Below are 15,901 nucleotides of genomic sequence, written 5' to 3'. Positions count from 1 at the left end.
CCTTCACATGTATGAAGAGAGACATCGAGCAATCTGCTTAAGAGAACAAGTTGATTCATCTCTGTCAAACAAGACTTTCCAGAGGTAGCAATGGAGTTACTAAAGAGCCGCATGCCACTGCCAGTTCTCATAACTAGTCAGATTCTATTGGGGTATCACAAATGGCAATGCACCTAGGCATAGCTAAGCCTTATTCATCGCTCGAAAGTATCAATCACCTTTTTTTAATTATACCTCAGCACTGCAAATGTCAATGCAATTAGGAAAGTCCACATTTCAAAAGCTGAAAAGCAGCTGTTTGTTGAAATACAGACAAATTAATAGTAGTGTATAATTTTCAATCCCTGCATAGAACCTAATTCTGTTTACAACTACAAATGAAATTATTTAAGCTACAGGTTTACCTCCTTACACCTGGTGGCCACCAAGCCACTCTATCACTGCCCTGCTTGGCTGGACAGGGGGAGAAAAATACAACAAAGGGTTCATGGGTCAAGATAAGAGCAAGAAGAGCGATCACTCAGCAATTACTATCATGGGGAAAACAGGCATGACTTGAGGAAACAAGTTTATTCAAAATCAAGAGTAAGACAATTATAAATAAAATCAAGCCTTAAAACACTGCTCCTCCATCCCCTTCCCTTTTTTCCAAGCTCAACTTCGCTCCCAAATTCTCCTCCCCCTTCCCCTAAATGATTAAGAGGGTCAAGGAAAAGGGGTTGTCATTTGCCCATTTCACATTGTCTCCATCACTTCCTTCTCTTTGTTCTCCTCCCACGCTCCAGCATAGTGTCTCTCCCATGGGACACATTCCTCTGTGATCTTCTCCAACATGGGTCCCTTCCACAAACTACAGCTCTTACACAAACTGGTCCAGCATGGGTCCCTTCCATAGGGTGCAGCCCTCCAGGAATAGACTGCTCCAGCATGGGTCTTTCATGAGGTCACAAGTTCTGCCAGAAAACCGGCTCCAGTACAGGCTCTCCATGGGGCCACTCCCTCCTTTGGGCATCTCTCTGCTTCCTGGTCTTCCATAGGCTGCAGGTGGATCTCCGCTCCAGCAACTGGAGAGCACCTCTTCCCACTCTTTGCTCACTGACCTTGCTGTGCACTGGGCTGTTCCCCTGACATATTCTCACTCCTCTCTCCAGCTGCAATCACTCCTCCGCAGTAACTTCTTTTTAAACTTGTTGCCCACCGTCACAGCCACCATTGCTGATGGGTCTGTCTTGGAGCTGGCTGGCACCGGCTCCATCAGACACAGGAGAAACTGCTGGCAGGTTCTCACAGAAACCACCCCTGTAGCTCCCCCACAACCAAAGCCTGGACACATAAACCCACAACATCCTCTGAGACCAGGATTATACCACTCCAAACCCCAAACCCCACACCTTCCAAATCTGAGCATTATCCCAGACATTATCCCCATGAATCATCATAATACACTTTTTTATAAGGCATTCTACTCCCCAAAGATCAGTTTTTTTACTTAAAGTATTTTTCTTCTACAGCTTATTTTGGTGCTTATAAAATAGAAGACCTGGGGCAAGTCTTTGTTTTCAGTCACAGTACACACCTATTGACCTAGAATGGTTATTCTTAACTTCAAAATATACAGGAAGAAAAAGACCATTGAAAAATAATGACAAATACTACAAGGGAAACAGAACACAAACTACAAAGCTGGAAGCTACTTCCCATATAGCAGTACCAAAATGTATTAACAATTACTGCTAAATGCCACTTTTCTCAATAACTCTCTTGGCTGTATTAATTTTTTATAGCGCTCGAGTAGCCTTTCATTATAGTGTTTTAAAGATCTCATTTTGCTACACTAAGTATAGACTATTTAGTTGGATTTCCATTTTCTAAATAAATAGAAATGCCAGAGTTTTTCTTAAGTTAGGATTGCTTTTAAACCACACATTTCCCTATCTCCCAGGCAATCTTCAGGATTTCTTAAAAGAATTTTAAATCAAAATTCATATTGGCTGTACTGTCAGCTGCAGCTGTGCCACATCCTGCTTGTAGTATGAAGTATGTGGTCTCCTCAACCATTCACGCTCTACAGAAGGCAGATATAAGAGAATTTTTAAACCTGTGATTTTTCAAAAATAAATGTAACAAACCTACATGGCCATTTCAGATGTACTGCTTAAGCAAACACAACCCAGTGCTCATCCTCAAAAATGTTCAGATTGCTTCATCAGCTTCTTACTTAGGAAAGCCTAAAATCTACTATAACTCAAAAGGAGCATATGAGAGAGGAATTTTGAAGTAATAATTTAGAAAAGGTGTTCCCAAGATTTCCCTGACCTCCAGAAAGGATTTAGATTGTAATGACACTTCAAGTCTTTTACTGTTTCTTCTGCACTTCTGGATAATACGAGATTTTTGGTACAAGAAACATTCAGGATTGATCTCGGCCAGAATAAAATACAATGTATGTGCTGATTTCTTTTCAGAGTGAAGGAACTTCTGGCTAAAACAGAGCTCTGATAACTTAAAGCAAGTTGAAAAGCCAGTTATGTCCTAAAACCCGCATGAGGAAAACTCCATTACAAGCACTTGCAGCCATCCTAACTTCAGAAGACAGGCTAGGACCACAAACCAAAGCTGTGACAAATGATTCAAGAGCTTAAATCTGGACTATAAAAGCCATTCTCTATTTAGACTCTGAAACCTCTTAACTGCATTTAGTTTTAAGTGAAGGATTTCTTACTTAAAAAATTTCAACAGAAAGCACTTTGAAACCACATGCCAGCTTAGACTCTGGTATTAACAGCTGGTGATAATTCCCTCAGACACCTCAAAAATTAATAAAACATCATGAAACAAGTCATTTCAAGGTCTCTGTAAATCCAGGCGGACACTGCATCACTGAAACGAGATAACCTGTTGTAATCATGATTTTCCCATCATGCTGTTAGGTTTTCATTTTTTAATGTAAAGCTTCCTTTTAATGGTACCATTTCTCAATAGCTAAACTTCATCTAAACAACTAACAATCTGGGTAATTTTGATAAATTTCTTGTACTTTTTTTTTAAAAAAGACTCAGATGGAAAAATATCAGCTTCAACAGCCTAAAAGTTATCAGCCTCACTCAGCTGAAACTTCTGTTTTCCCCCTTTCCCATCCTTCTTGATTGTGCTTAGGTACACTAAAGGCTCAATACATTATAAACGTATTTGCATTAGTTTGAGCTGTTGGGTTTCTGAAAAGGGGAAAGTTTAAACTAAAATTTCAAGTGACAAAACAGATTCCAAACTTGAAAACTACTTTTTTAAGTGAGACATGACATGCAACTAAGTGAGTAGATCCAAATTTGTTTCTAAATAGAATTAAATCACGTTTTATTAAGGGAAAAATGCAAACAAACACAAAGTATTTTACTTTAGTTCCTTTTCCCTTGTTATAGAATCATCACAGAACCACAGAACAGTTGGGTTTGAAGAGACCTTGACGAGCACCTAATTCCAGTCCTACTACCATGGCCAGGGACATCTTCCAGTAGACCAGGCTGCTCAAAGCCCAACCCAACCTGGCTTTGAAAGCATAAAAAACCCTTACACTAATAATAAGGGAAATCATCACAATTATGAGCACTAGGAATAACCTGATTCTGGGTTTTAGAAAATACCTGCAGTTATCAACTTCACTGAAGAACCATCCATTTTAAAGATCGCATCAGCTCCTATTTAGTGAGCATTATGTTTAAAATGTCAAATACTGTACTATACCAGCTATGGAAGACTGACTACCTCTCAGGGACTAAGCCTACACATTGTTCTAGTTACAATGTGTTTATTACTGTACATTATAAGTTACTTTGAAGAAATGCTTTTCTGTTCATGAAACATGAACTATAAAAATTTTGTTACATAATCATCTTTGTTTCTTATATTACATATTCTAAGTTGCATACAGTTATATGCACATGAAGTGCTATTGAATATTTAATATACAAATCTTAGACTGTATATAAAGTCATTAATCTGTTATTTCTGACCCAACCCAATGCAGAACTTCAACAGCCTTGGCTGTATACTGAATTTTGTATTTCTATTTTTCCTTCTAACATCAAGCATCTATAGTTTTGAAAACTATGCTAACGGCTCTTCTAGTTTAATATAATTTCATGCTAATTTGTTGAATAAGGTAGTATTTATAGTATACGTAAAGAGCCACAAAGTTTCATTATTAACCCAGTATTATGCCATTAACTTTGTACTTTCTCAGCAAAATATTAAATGTATCCACATTTTATATTTCTGAAATCCAAGAAGCAAGCTTACATACAAGCATAACTGTGATTTGCAGAACCAACAGACAGACTTGGGTTTGTGTTTCATCCAAGACTACCTATTAACAAGCAGGCGCAACAGATGAAAAGCAAATGCTCACTGCTGTGGCTCACCAAGGTCTGTTTTCTTTCTTGGCTGCATGTGGTGCAAATCGTCCTTTGCTGAGTTAGGCATTGCTACATTGGATTATTTGTGGTAGATATTACAGCTCATACTGTGAGATGAGGAAGAGGATTGCTATAATTAAAAGGCTTTCCAGACTCCACCTCCCACTTTTTCTTATCTGCACAAGGAGAATAAAGATCTAAATGTGTGAATGATTAAGGGGTTGGAACATCTGACATACAAAGAACGGCCGAAGAGAGCAGGGATTATTCAGCCTTAAGAAGAGAAGGTCTGAAGAGGTCTTATAAATGTGTATTTCTAGGGGGAGTAGGTGGGGAGGGAGTACACAAGGGAGCCCTTCTCAGGGCTGTGTATGAGCCCAGGATAGTATGATAAAGTTTCTTTTCAGATGGACTCAATTCACTTCCCCCTTTGATAGTGGACTCAACTCTAAGAAGTTCTTGTAAGTCTATTTCTGCATTAACGAAGTGCTCTAAGGTTTCAAAAGATGCAATGGAGACTGCAACCTTGCCATGACAGAGTGGATAACAAAGTCTTTCAAATCACTTAATAGCTATGTAAAACAAAACAAACAAAAGACAGACTTCTGCAGGTTCTTTGAAGGTATGTATGCTACAGCTGAAGATACAGAAGCAAAGAAGATTTTCAGAACCTCGGAGAATAAAATATGGGGCAAGGGCTCCACAAGTCTCTTGAGAGGAAACAAAAGAATGAAATAGCTCCCATGTCCTCAGCATATGGCTTGGAACACCTCATTCAATGCCATGCAGTCTTACACCAACATTTCCATAAGTTCCAGCTATTCAGTAGATGACTATTAACAGCCAAGAAGCCATCAGTCACAGATACGACTCATAAATACTGCACACACCTTGTCATTAACGAAAACAGGTAATTTATTTCTCTGGAACAACAAAAGGAAAAGAGGGGGCACTGAGTTTTCATTAGAGCTCTCAAACTCACAAAAAACAGCAAAAGCCACCAGCCTTGATACTGCAACAGCAGTTAGTAAGGTTTTTTACCTTCTTCCTTATTGCACAACTTGACATAGCCAAAAATGCAGCTTTCAGAGGCCCCTCATCACGTTTCATTATTGATATAAAAATTGTGATTTGAAGAAGGATAAAGCTGATTTTTTTCCCTATAAAATAAGCTTTCTTATCTTTTCAGGCAAAAACTCTTAACCCATTCTCTCAACATTCCAATTCCTGCAATTAAACAGATGCAGTTAATGTCCTTTTGCAAAGATGCTGAATCCCCAAGCCCATTCTCTAGACTCCCAGGAAGCTCATTGTCCCTGCATTTTCTCATCTACTAGTTGATGTTTGCTCGCATTATGAAGATGCTATGCAACAGGAGCTGACATAGCTGTGTAGCTCCATTCTGATGCGTGTGTCCTATTGGAAGGGGCAAACAGCTTTCTCTGTTCTTCTAGCTATAAAAACATACATTTAACTTTAAGCAGGAATGTACCCCTGATTTCAAAGTAAATTTTTTCTTTTGTTTGGTTTGTTTGTTGTTTTTTTTTTTTAATTAAAGGTTTTTAACATTAACAGTCACATAGGGAGATTTTTTTAGCTCCCAATTAAATCAAGTTTGTTTGTTTGTTTTAATGCAGTGAGCTACATGAAATATTGTTGAAGATTAAGGGTAAACTCTGATGGGTCAGGCATGAGCAATACAAAATAGCTTGGCTTCAGTTGGCTCATTACTAGCTTGAACATGTATTTCATGGCTACTACTCTGTATTTAATGAAAGCACATGCTATTGTTTTCTGTAACTCTGTAGTAGGAGTCTGTAGCAACAGGTTTGTATGGGATCCTTTCTCAATCAAAGGACAGGTTTTCAAATTCATATTTGTGTTTATATTTGAACTATTGTCTTTTCATTAAACAAAAATTTTAGAAAAAAACCCCTGCTATAGTGGCTCTTAAATCAGGCAATCAAAATTCAATAAAAGTTGGAAAACTTAATGTAATTTAGTATTTGTCACAGAATATGAAGACTTATAAAGCAAAGTAAGAAGTGAGATCACATAAAACTGATTACAATGCCTCATTGGTTAGAAGAATCTGCTCAAAAAATGATTATTTCCATCCTTCTGTCTACACTGTCCCAGTACAACAAAACCCATGAGGTAACAAAAAGCATGATATGAATAACAACTTCACTTGTAAGTGAATATTTTGCCATATCTCACTTTCAGCTAATTCCAAAACTTAATACTTATTCTGCATCATTAAGGAAGGCTTTCAACTGTTAAACAAAAGGGCAGTGAAAGAAACATCATTTTGCAAAGACAGATGCCAAGCATTTGTAAGCTGTTGAACAGCATTAGCAGTACTTGCATTTGTGCAAGCTTTCAGTGAATTTTCATGTTGGAACAATTTCAGTGATGCAACCCAATTTTAAAGCAAAGTAGGGTAGTCATATTATAGGATTGCATTAAAATAAATGAATTGACATTGCTGGTGTAAACCTCAGTAACACCAAACTACTTAGACTTACTTATTTACCAAAGGTCATTATTTTCCATCTATGTCAAAAGTACAAAAAAGTGCTAAAATGTAAAAATTACTGGAATGCAATTTTAGCAGACCATCAGTAGGTTGATTAGAAGCGGAGGTGCTTTTGTACTGGAAAAACAGATAATCTTCCTCTTAGATATTAACATTATTAACAATCTTCTTAACTGGAAGTCATGAAATTATAGTTCAAACAGCTGAAATCCATATTAATCCTATAGTTGAAGTGGATGTTTCTATCATTAAGGAAGCAATATGTGACTCTCCAGAAATAAAATATTTTTTTTATTTTTCATTATCTTTATGCTGATGATCATGTATCAGATACTGTATCATTGTAGTACATCTATGCCAAACTCTTGCAAGACAGATGTGGAAGGTAGGTCATCAAATTCAAAACTTATGTTTCAAGAGATCTGCTACCTCTGATTATAAAAGCAAGTTCTAAACTTGATTCAGACTTAAAGAACGCTTAAAGGTTCTGTCAATGCAAGAATCAGTAAAGCTCCACAATGGGGTGTTTCCATAAAAACAAATAGTAATGAATGATCAAATTTCGCTAAAAAAATAAATGGAACTTCATCAGCATAAACACACACTACTACAGTGACCCTCTGGCCACCAGGCACATTGAATATATATTGAGGTAGTTGACACAGTTCTGTGTAAAGTACAATAAAACACTGTACTCTAATGGAAGAGCAACACAAATTAATCTGAAATAGATTTACTGAGACAGGCCAAAATACAAAATGGAAAAGGTGCAGAACCAAATAATGAACAGGTAAGACTAAGAGGTTGATTTAAATTAGCTTAGATAGCTTATTAAGTTAACATTCTGTAAATACCATGCACAGCTTCTATCAGAAAAGATTCTGTTTTGGTACTAACCCAATCACAGATTTCATTCCACTTTGACTAAATTCAATACAGTGCAAAAAGGGAACAAACACTTAGGTAGGAATTCAGAGATGATTACATAGGTTTTGGGTGTTAGCTTTTGGTTGGGTTTTTTTTTTAAGGTGCAATCCTGAAAGTGTTTCATATATTTGAGATATAATAGTGAACACATTGAAAAGCATTAACATGAAAGAAAAAAATGCACCACAGCCTCTTACACCTCAGCCTCGCCAGTGTTATGAGCCACGTCCCTAACTTCTACCCCTTTGAGTGCTCATCTGAAAGCAGGGACAGGGGAAAATATGGAGGGCAGAGAGAGAGAATACTGTATAACTGAATACACAGCTAAACGCTTAGTCTTGTAAAAGACATGGCTTAAATGGGGAATCAGGTCACAATTTTGTAAAAATAGAATCCTGACAGAGAAAGGTGCTAACCCTTTGCTTGATGCAGAGGGATAAAACACAGGTAGGGTCTCAAGAGAGAGAAGAGTGAAAGGTCAAGGATTGCAGGTGTTTTTTCAATACCAGACTCACAACTTCATTATTTCAGTATGACCAAAATAAAAAAGCCTCTAACTATTCACCTCCATTACACTCCATGAACTGAATCCTGTAAAGACAAGTGAGAAGTAAAGTCAGGATGTAAAGCTAAGAAGAAAATAGCTATTCAGAGTTAAGCATTAAGGAACACTCAGTTACATGCCAACATGACAGATTTTTAGAAATTATCACCTATAGAAATGTATCAACCCATCATACAAGAACCACAGCAGATTCCAAACCACCTGCTGAGATACCATTAGTGCTTTATGACTGATACAAGAACTGAAAAAACTTTTCAGCCATAAACACCTACTGTCAAAGATTACATAAAATAGCCCCCAAAAAATGAGTTATAATAAAATATTTAAATGAACATTCAGTCATTAGAAAATTTTCTGTAAACAAAACAAAGAAGCAATAAATAATGACAAGAGCTACAGTACTCTAAAGTAGCTGCCCATGGAAAGTTATGACAAACTCTCACATTAGATGCTCTCTTTAAATACAGCTCTGGTACCTTGCACAGCAACCAAACAGGATAAATGAGCAGGATACCAAGAGGCCAGTGGGACATACAATAACTTGGACAAGGACTGCCACCTTCAGTTAAGTACTACCTAAACCAAAACTCAAAAAAAAAGCAAAAAAACAAAACACCCCCAAAAAATTCCAAATTTGAAATTTCCTCAAACTTCACTTTTTCGATTAGTACTATCAGCAGAGAATTATACTCAAAATGAGTATACTTTCAGCAAGAAAATGGAATAAGATTCTCAAGCCTGCAAAGCTAGTTCCACAAGAAAAACAAAAGTCATATGACAGAGGCTACAGCTCAGGAAGCCCACGCTTTCTCAAACTACAACAGTGTCCAACGAACAGAAGTGTTTCTTCCTCCCCACATAAAAGTAGAACTGTGCCATGGGACAGTGCAGCAGCCAAAACTGCAAATGGATTCAAAGAACTCAAATATCAAAGCTAACTATAGCTGAAGAAAACCCTCAATCAACCTCTGAAGAAGTACCAAAGGAAAAAAAGAGAAAAAAACACCTTTCTTACACAGGCCTCCCTTTACGTTTTTCCTTATGACCACTACTACAGAAAGCCTGCAGGGAGAGAAGGATCTCTCACATAATTCAACCCATTTGCTCTGAAGCTGCAAATGCCACTCCTACGAGTACACAATGTGACAGAGCACTAAAAAACGGCTTACCTCTTGTGATGGGTGACTAACACTGAAGTAGGATGGAACAGCCAAGAAAATGAGAAGAGCTAGGCAGAAGTGTGGGCTGCAGTCAACAAGAACAGAAAAAGACTTTTTGAACTAAGCCTGGTGTTTGACCTACTTCTTATAAGCACTCTCTAGCCTGACAAAACATATATAAAAGCTTTCCAGATTGCACAAGGAGAACCCCGGTCAACTATACCTGTATCAGATTGAAATGTGTTCAAATCTGCATCACATCATCTGTTCAAGATGCGCAGGCAAAATGAGCAGCATGTTTCAGCACCAGTCACAACTTTTTAGTATTATTCAGCTTCCTGTTCACCTTGGTTATTGTGCACTGCCATAGAATTAGCACTACAAAACCCAAAATCCCAAATTCAATCTGAAACAGAGAAAGGTTCCTTAAAGCTAAGAAACAATGCAACTCACAAAATTTTTTTGATCAAAGATGGCCAAACAAGAGTCAGTTCAAAATATACACTAAAGAAACAATTCCCAAGACAATTAAAATACTGGAAAAGCAGGGAATTGAGAAAGCAAGTCAGTAAAATAATGAAAGAAAAGACCAAAGTCTTGGTATATTAAAGAAAACTAATTAAAGCCATATGTGGAAACTTGGCACTAGGAAATCAGAAAAACAAAAGTAGACAAAGTAGAAGAACACAGGTAGACAGACTGACCCAATTCCACTTTAATATCACATTTTCTGGAGCACATGGTGTAGAATTTTATTTTAAACATCAGTCTAACGGCAACAAGCAAATCTACCATGCAATAAAAACATCCTTGACAGCACCCTAAGAAAACTAATAGACCTGTTCAAAGGGGAAAGGCCTCCTCATCAACAGAAGCCCAGAACTGGTGTCAAAATATCCCCAAAGAGAAATCTCTTAGAGCAATTAGAGGCTTACACTGTTTTTAAGGAAAACCCTTTCTGGTTTGGTGCCTTGCAGTACACAAGGGTCAGTGAATACACATCTCAGAAAGCATGCTAAGCCTGGGAATTCATATTAAACCCATGGACCAAAACCAAAATAAGCACCATCAAAGAAGAACGCATATAATACAATGAGGCATTACCTCCTATTATGTAAAAAGAATACAATATTCTATAAAATCATTCTAAAAAAGCCTTCAGCTCATAGATTCTTAAGATCTTCTGACCTTCACAGTACTAACACCAGCAGGTCTTTCTAAGGATAACTGAGTCCTTCATAGGCATTGGCATATTAAGGCTGAACCCTCTCTCCATTATGTTGTTCACTATAATATTAGCCAATGAAAAAAACCACAAGCAACAATAGATATTGTACACAGTGATACTCCGTTAAACAAGTTCACCAGAACTTCGAACACAGTAAGTTCTGAGGAAACACTAAGAAAAGCATCAAGAGAAACAACTAATCTCATAAACAATGGAGGCATGCCCAAGAACAAAATACTGTCTGAGCTGAAAGACCACTGTTAAAATTTGGCAAACCTGAAAATCCAACAAGATATTAGAACAGAAAAATTTTCAACACTGCAAAACATACACTTCCTCACCTCATAGATACAATAAACCACTATGCCCATCAGTATCAGAAGGTACTACATGAATTAAGTCCAAAATGCTGTACTAGAGATCACAGTGCCTGGCCAGCAAAACAAACATTTGAAGGTGAAAACTCCTCAAGAGAAACCCTAAAAGCTCAACTTAACAAGAAAGAAGACTGACGACCTCCATGACAAGGGCACACCAGAACAAAGTTTTCTCCTGGACATTTACTGCTGCTTCCATGCAGATGCAGGAAGAATAAATCAACTTACTTAAGCTTTACACAAAAGACAGCAATTATCTCAGACAAAAAAATTTAAAAAGCATCTCCATCTTTAACTTCTGATTCTCTCTGACCGTAAAACATTTCAGCTATGCAGAATTCTTTGAACAAAAAGCTGTTACCAAATGGCTTATAGCAACCCATTATGGCCTAGTATAGGATAAACTTCTCTCGGAGACTTAACACATCAACTGATGCATCAAAACAAGATCACTGTTCACTCATTATCACACTTGCACCAAAAGTCATTCAGGAGTAGTACAGGTAAAGACTGAAGAAAAACAAAACAACAAAATTACCAAACCAAACAGCTCTCTCTAACCCCAGCTACCCCCTGAAGAATGCTCCAAAAATAGAAAACTGCACTTTATTTAAAGTTGTTACTAAAATCCTTAATACTGATTGAGATGATGTTTAGCAGTTTAGGTATATGCCATCAGCTTTACTTTGTATCTGCCATATTCACTGCTTGTTTCACATGTGAGTAAATTAAGTTTAAAATATAACAACATAATATTGAAACATTGTCTGCCCTGAGAAGAAAACAACTACAGACACAATACAGCCTCTCTCTGCTTTGGGAATACGGACTGTTGTATATTAGAGTCCATCTGTTAAGTAATGACTGATCCAGGATGCAACGCTGCTGCAGCAGACTCACAAGCAGTTTCACATTCAGATACGTCTCCCAGTGCTCAGAGTTAAACACTCCAGTGTTTATTTTAAAATACAAACATTGTTTTCATCAACATGAACTGATCAGTAGGTCGATCTTATACGCAAGCAATGGATGTCCTCCACATAGACACCAAAACATACTCTTAACCTCTTCACCAAAGACAAGCCAATGTTATTCCAGTTGCTGGTGTATTAACAGCCAGAATTAAAATGAGCTTAAATATCAGTAAGAATGAAAGAAGAAAGAAAACCAGAAAAGGATTAAACAATTTTATATCTGTCATGATCTATACAAAGCCAGTTAATAAAATAACTGCATATCATTAACTTATTTTGAGTGCTATGTTAAAGAAATGGGTAATAAACCAATGAAGTTATGATAACTTGTACCACACTTGTACAAAGAACAAAAATAAAATTTAAAAGTCACATTTCAAGCTGTCAAACAGCTTGTAGAAAGGAATGGGAAATATACCAGACTAGTGTTTTGACATACTCACAAAACTATCAGTTTTAACCCTGTGTGTTCAGATAAGCCACAAATATTAAAATGATCTGACCAAATTACGTCCTTCCCTGCATGCTGCAGCTTTTCCATTCAGTCAGTGCTAGGTCAAATGCAAATAACTGTCAGACAGAAGAATACATCTTTTTAAAGTCTTTGAAACAGATTATATCCTTTACAAGACTTTGTATAAAATGACTGGAGGTTAGAAGCATTAAACTCATTTGAAACAAAGGCAGTTTCAATTATTTGTCATTCAGTTTTGAGCAGTCATTTTTCTACCCTATTCTATGTGCAAAATTTGAGGGTATTTCATTGACTGAACTGCTTCAAAAGCTTTGCTGCAGCAAATCTTGCATTCAGGAACAGCACCAAATTGCACATAATTGAAAGTGATTCATTTTTAGATGCACTCGCTTGGCTTCTGTAGGTTCCTCAGGCTTTGGTGTAGGTAGCGCAAAAACATTAAGTCATACAGTCCTGCAGTAACTCTTTCACTCCATGAAGTGAGCAGCTGACTAAGGAGCTACATTTTAGCATCTTCTCCTTGTTTCAGCTATTTACCTCTGTACAATAGTATTTTGCAACGCACAGACCTTGGACCAAAGTAGCAACAACACTTACTTTGCAATCAAGAACGTGTCTTGGAAAGCAGGGCAGGTTATTAAGACATGGGCAACCCAATACAATACTGCAATACAACTAACTCTTTATTACAGATATTAAAGCGTATTTAATCCTTGCAAAAATCTCCCTCCTCCCCCTTCCTCTACAAAAAATGCTCAACTAGCTCTGATCAAACAGGGTTAAACCCTTCACATGTTTCAGCCACCAAGAAAAGATACCAGCTCATGCTGGGTTTTTTTAACGTTTTTCAATTAAAAACCGACACTACATTCATGCCACTCTTCCTCCCAAGAGAAAGCTACTAGGTTAAAGGGCAGCGTCCATAACACGGAATTGCAAATTACTTAATCTTCTTATTTTCCACACTGTAAATTGCACACACTACACTTCTGCAGGAGGCGGCCGGGACGAGGCACTGGGAAGGGAAAGAGCGGCCTGTCTGTTCTAGGTAGGGTCCTGCCCGGAGTTTAGGGAGCGCTGAGGGGGCTTTTGTCACACGCACGACGGACGAGGAGACGAGCAGGTCGCAGGATTAACGAGGAGTTTGGGAAGGAGGGATGGCTGGAGAAGGGCCGTACGTGTAGGAGGGACACGGGGTTGGGAGGATGCAGGTCCCTGTCGGGGGGCACAGGGGCGGAGGGGCGCGGGGGCAGCCCGGGGAGGAGGTGGGCTGCGCGGGCCGGTGCCCGCCGGGGCGTCAACGGGGCGGGGTGCCCGGCCGCTTACCAGGTTCAGCACCGTCTCCACGATGTCCCGGTTGCTGACCTCCCCAACCTGGATGAGTCCGATGAGGACGGCGAATTTCATCCGGATATTGCGGATCGGCACCGACGGGTTAATCATCCCCGCGGGGAGCACCACGGACCCGGAGCCCGACGCCCGCAGCTCCCCCATCACAGCGACGCTGCTGCCGCCGCCACCTCCGCCGCCGCCTCCACCGCCGGCCCCGACGGAGATAAGTCCCGCGGGCTGCGGGTCCGGCCCCGACACCGGCTTCTCGCTCGCCATTTACCCCCCGCCGTTACCGGCACCTGCCGCCGCCGCCTCCCCGCCCGGCCCGGCCGAGCCGCGCATCCACCGCAGTCGCACCCGGCGGGGCCGCAGGGAGCCGGCCCGAGGCGCCGGCACCGTCCCAGGAGCCGCTCCCCCGCTCCGCTATAATGAGGGATTATTATGGGCGCCGATGCCCCGTTAGCCGAGGGCTGCCCGGCCGGGGCCGCCTCCCCGCCGCGGGGCCGGGGGCGCGGGCGGCGCCGAGCGTGGTGCGGCCCGGCGGGGGCGAGCGGCGCGCGGGGCGGACGGCGGCGCGAGCGATGCCGCTGCCGCTGTTGTTGTGGAGCCGAACCCGCCGCCGCTCACGCCGCCATGTTGCCGCCCCCTGCCTGCGGTAGCCGCCAGGGCGCCTGCGCCGAGCCCGTCGGGGGAGTGGCCGGGCCGGGCCCCCCCAGCCGGCCGGGGCACAGGTGAGCAGGTGCGCCGGGCCGCCGCCGCCCGCCCGTGCGCCGCGGGCCGCCGCCCTCCCGCTCGGGGAGATCTCGCAAAGCCGCCCGAAGGGACGGGGTGGAGCCCTCCGTGCGCCCGCCCGGCCGCGCCCCGCCGCCCCAGGGCGCCCCCTGCGGGAGGGGCTGCAGGTGCTGCCCCGTGGGCCCCGGGGGTCAGGCCCCTGCGCTGCCCCGGCCCGATGGGCGCAGCCCTGCGGCGCCCCTCGGACACGCTTCTTGCTTAGCGGTGGCGCTACACGGTGATGTCCAGTCAACATCAGTTTTCCCAAGCCCCTTGGTTGCAGTGATGCTCATGGCAATGAACATTTTTTGTCAAGTGTCTCCAGTACTAGAGAAACAGAAGTGCCTCGGATGCTTTGAGGATACTAAAATTATTTTAATAGTTGTTTTATGTGTTGAATAAAGTTGTATATATTTGCTCTCTGTGTGTTGGATTAATCTATGGCTGTTAAAAAAAGATGTTCTTGGCTTCGTAGTAACTCTCAAGACAAAGTTTGATTTTACAACACAGCTTCCCCCCTGGTCATAGAATACCGTTCATCCTGACTCTTCTGTAGCCCCAGACTTGGGGTTTTGGCTGGATTGCTGGTCCTCCTTACATCCAGCTCTAGGTAACAAACTGCGAAAATACGATGAATCAGCAGAACTGGATTGGTACATCCTTCTAGATGACAGCAGCTGCTGTAAGTTCCACCAAAAGAAAGAGGATACCTCAGCTCTGTACTAAGATGCATTTGCTTTATGTACTTACTTGGAGATCCTGTACTATAGATTTACTTTTTTCCAAAGTCCATAGGTGCTTGTCAGTATGTATAGCCTGGGTACATAGACATGACTAAAATGGGGATTATCTGTGAAACACAGAACCAACATTATTTCAAAAAGCTGAAAAAGATGGGAAGAAACCCAAAAGATCATTAATGAGTAATAAGAAAGCACGTTTTCTTGGAAGAAATTCCTTTGCAATTTGCACCAGCCATAAGCAGTCATGTATGATTCATGGTAAAGGTGTACTTTCACTTTTTATTTTCATGGAGGTGCCAAAGGTTCAATTCTTACCAGCCCCACAGCAGAACTAGCAAAGCTGAATATACACTCACTAAACTTCTTTCAGGAATACATCACCACTTTTGCCAAACTGA

At 40.7% G+C, this 15,901-nt stretch overlaps 1 protein-coding gene across 5 annotated transcripts in view; it reads right to left on the bottom strand.

Annotated features, from left to right (window-relative positions):
* The window catches only part of NBEA (neurobeachin), a 458,833-nt gene extending 444,385 nt beyond the window's left edge, over positions 1 to 14,448 (bottom strand). For all 5 annotated transcript variants that reach the window (XM_066176003.1, XM_066175999.1, XM_066176000.1 and 2 more), the window contains exon 1: positions 13,984 to 14,448. In XM_066176003.1, coding sequence (XP_066032100.1) covers positions 13,984 to 14,265 — 282 coding nt within the window. In that variant the 5' untranslated portion in view covers positions 14,266 to 14,448. The remainder of the gene's footprint in view (positions 1 to 13,983) is intronic.
* Positions 14,449 to 15,901: the final 1,453 nt, after the last annotated feature.

The sequence above is a fragment of the Chamaea fasciata genome, unplaced genomic scaffold (genome assembly GCF_029207755.1).
Source record: "Chamaea fasciata isolate MVZ Bird 193981 ecotype frontalis unplaced genomic scaffold, bChaFas1.0.hap1 SCAF_2, whole genome shotgun sequence".
Taxonomy (NCBI): Eukaryota; Metazoa; Chordata; class Aves; order Passeriformes; family Sylviidae; genus Chamaea; species Chamaea fasciata.
This window is presented reverse-complemented; position numbering and strand designations above follow the sequence as displayed.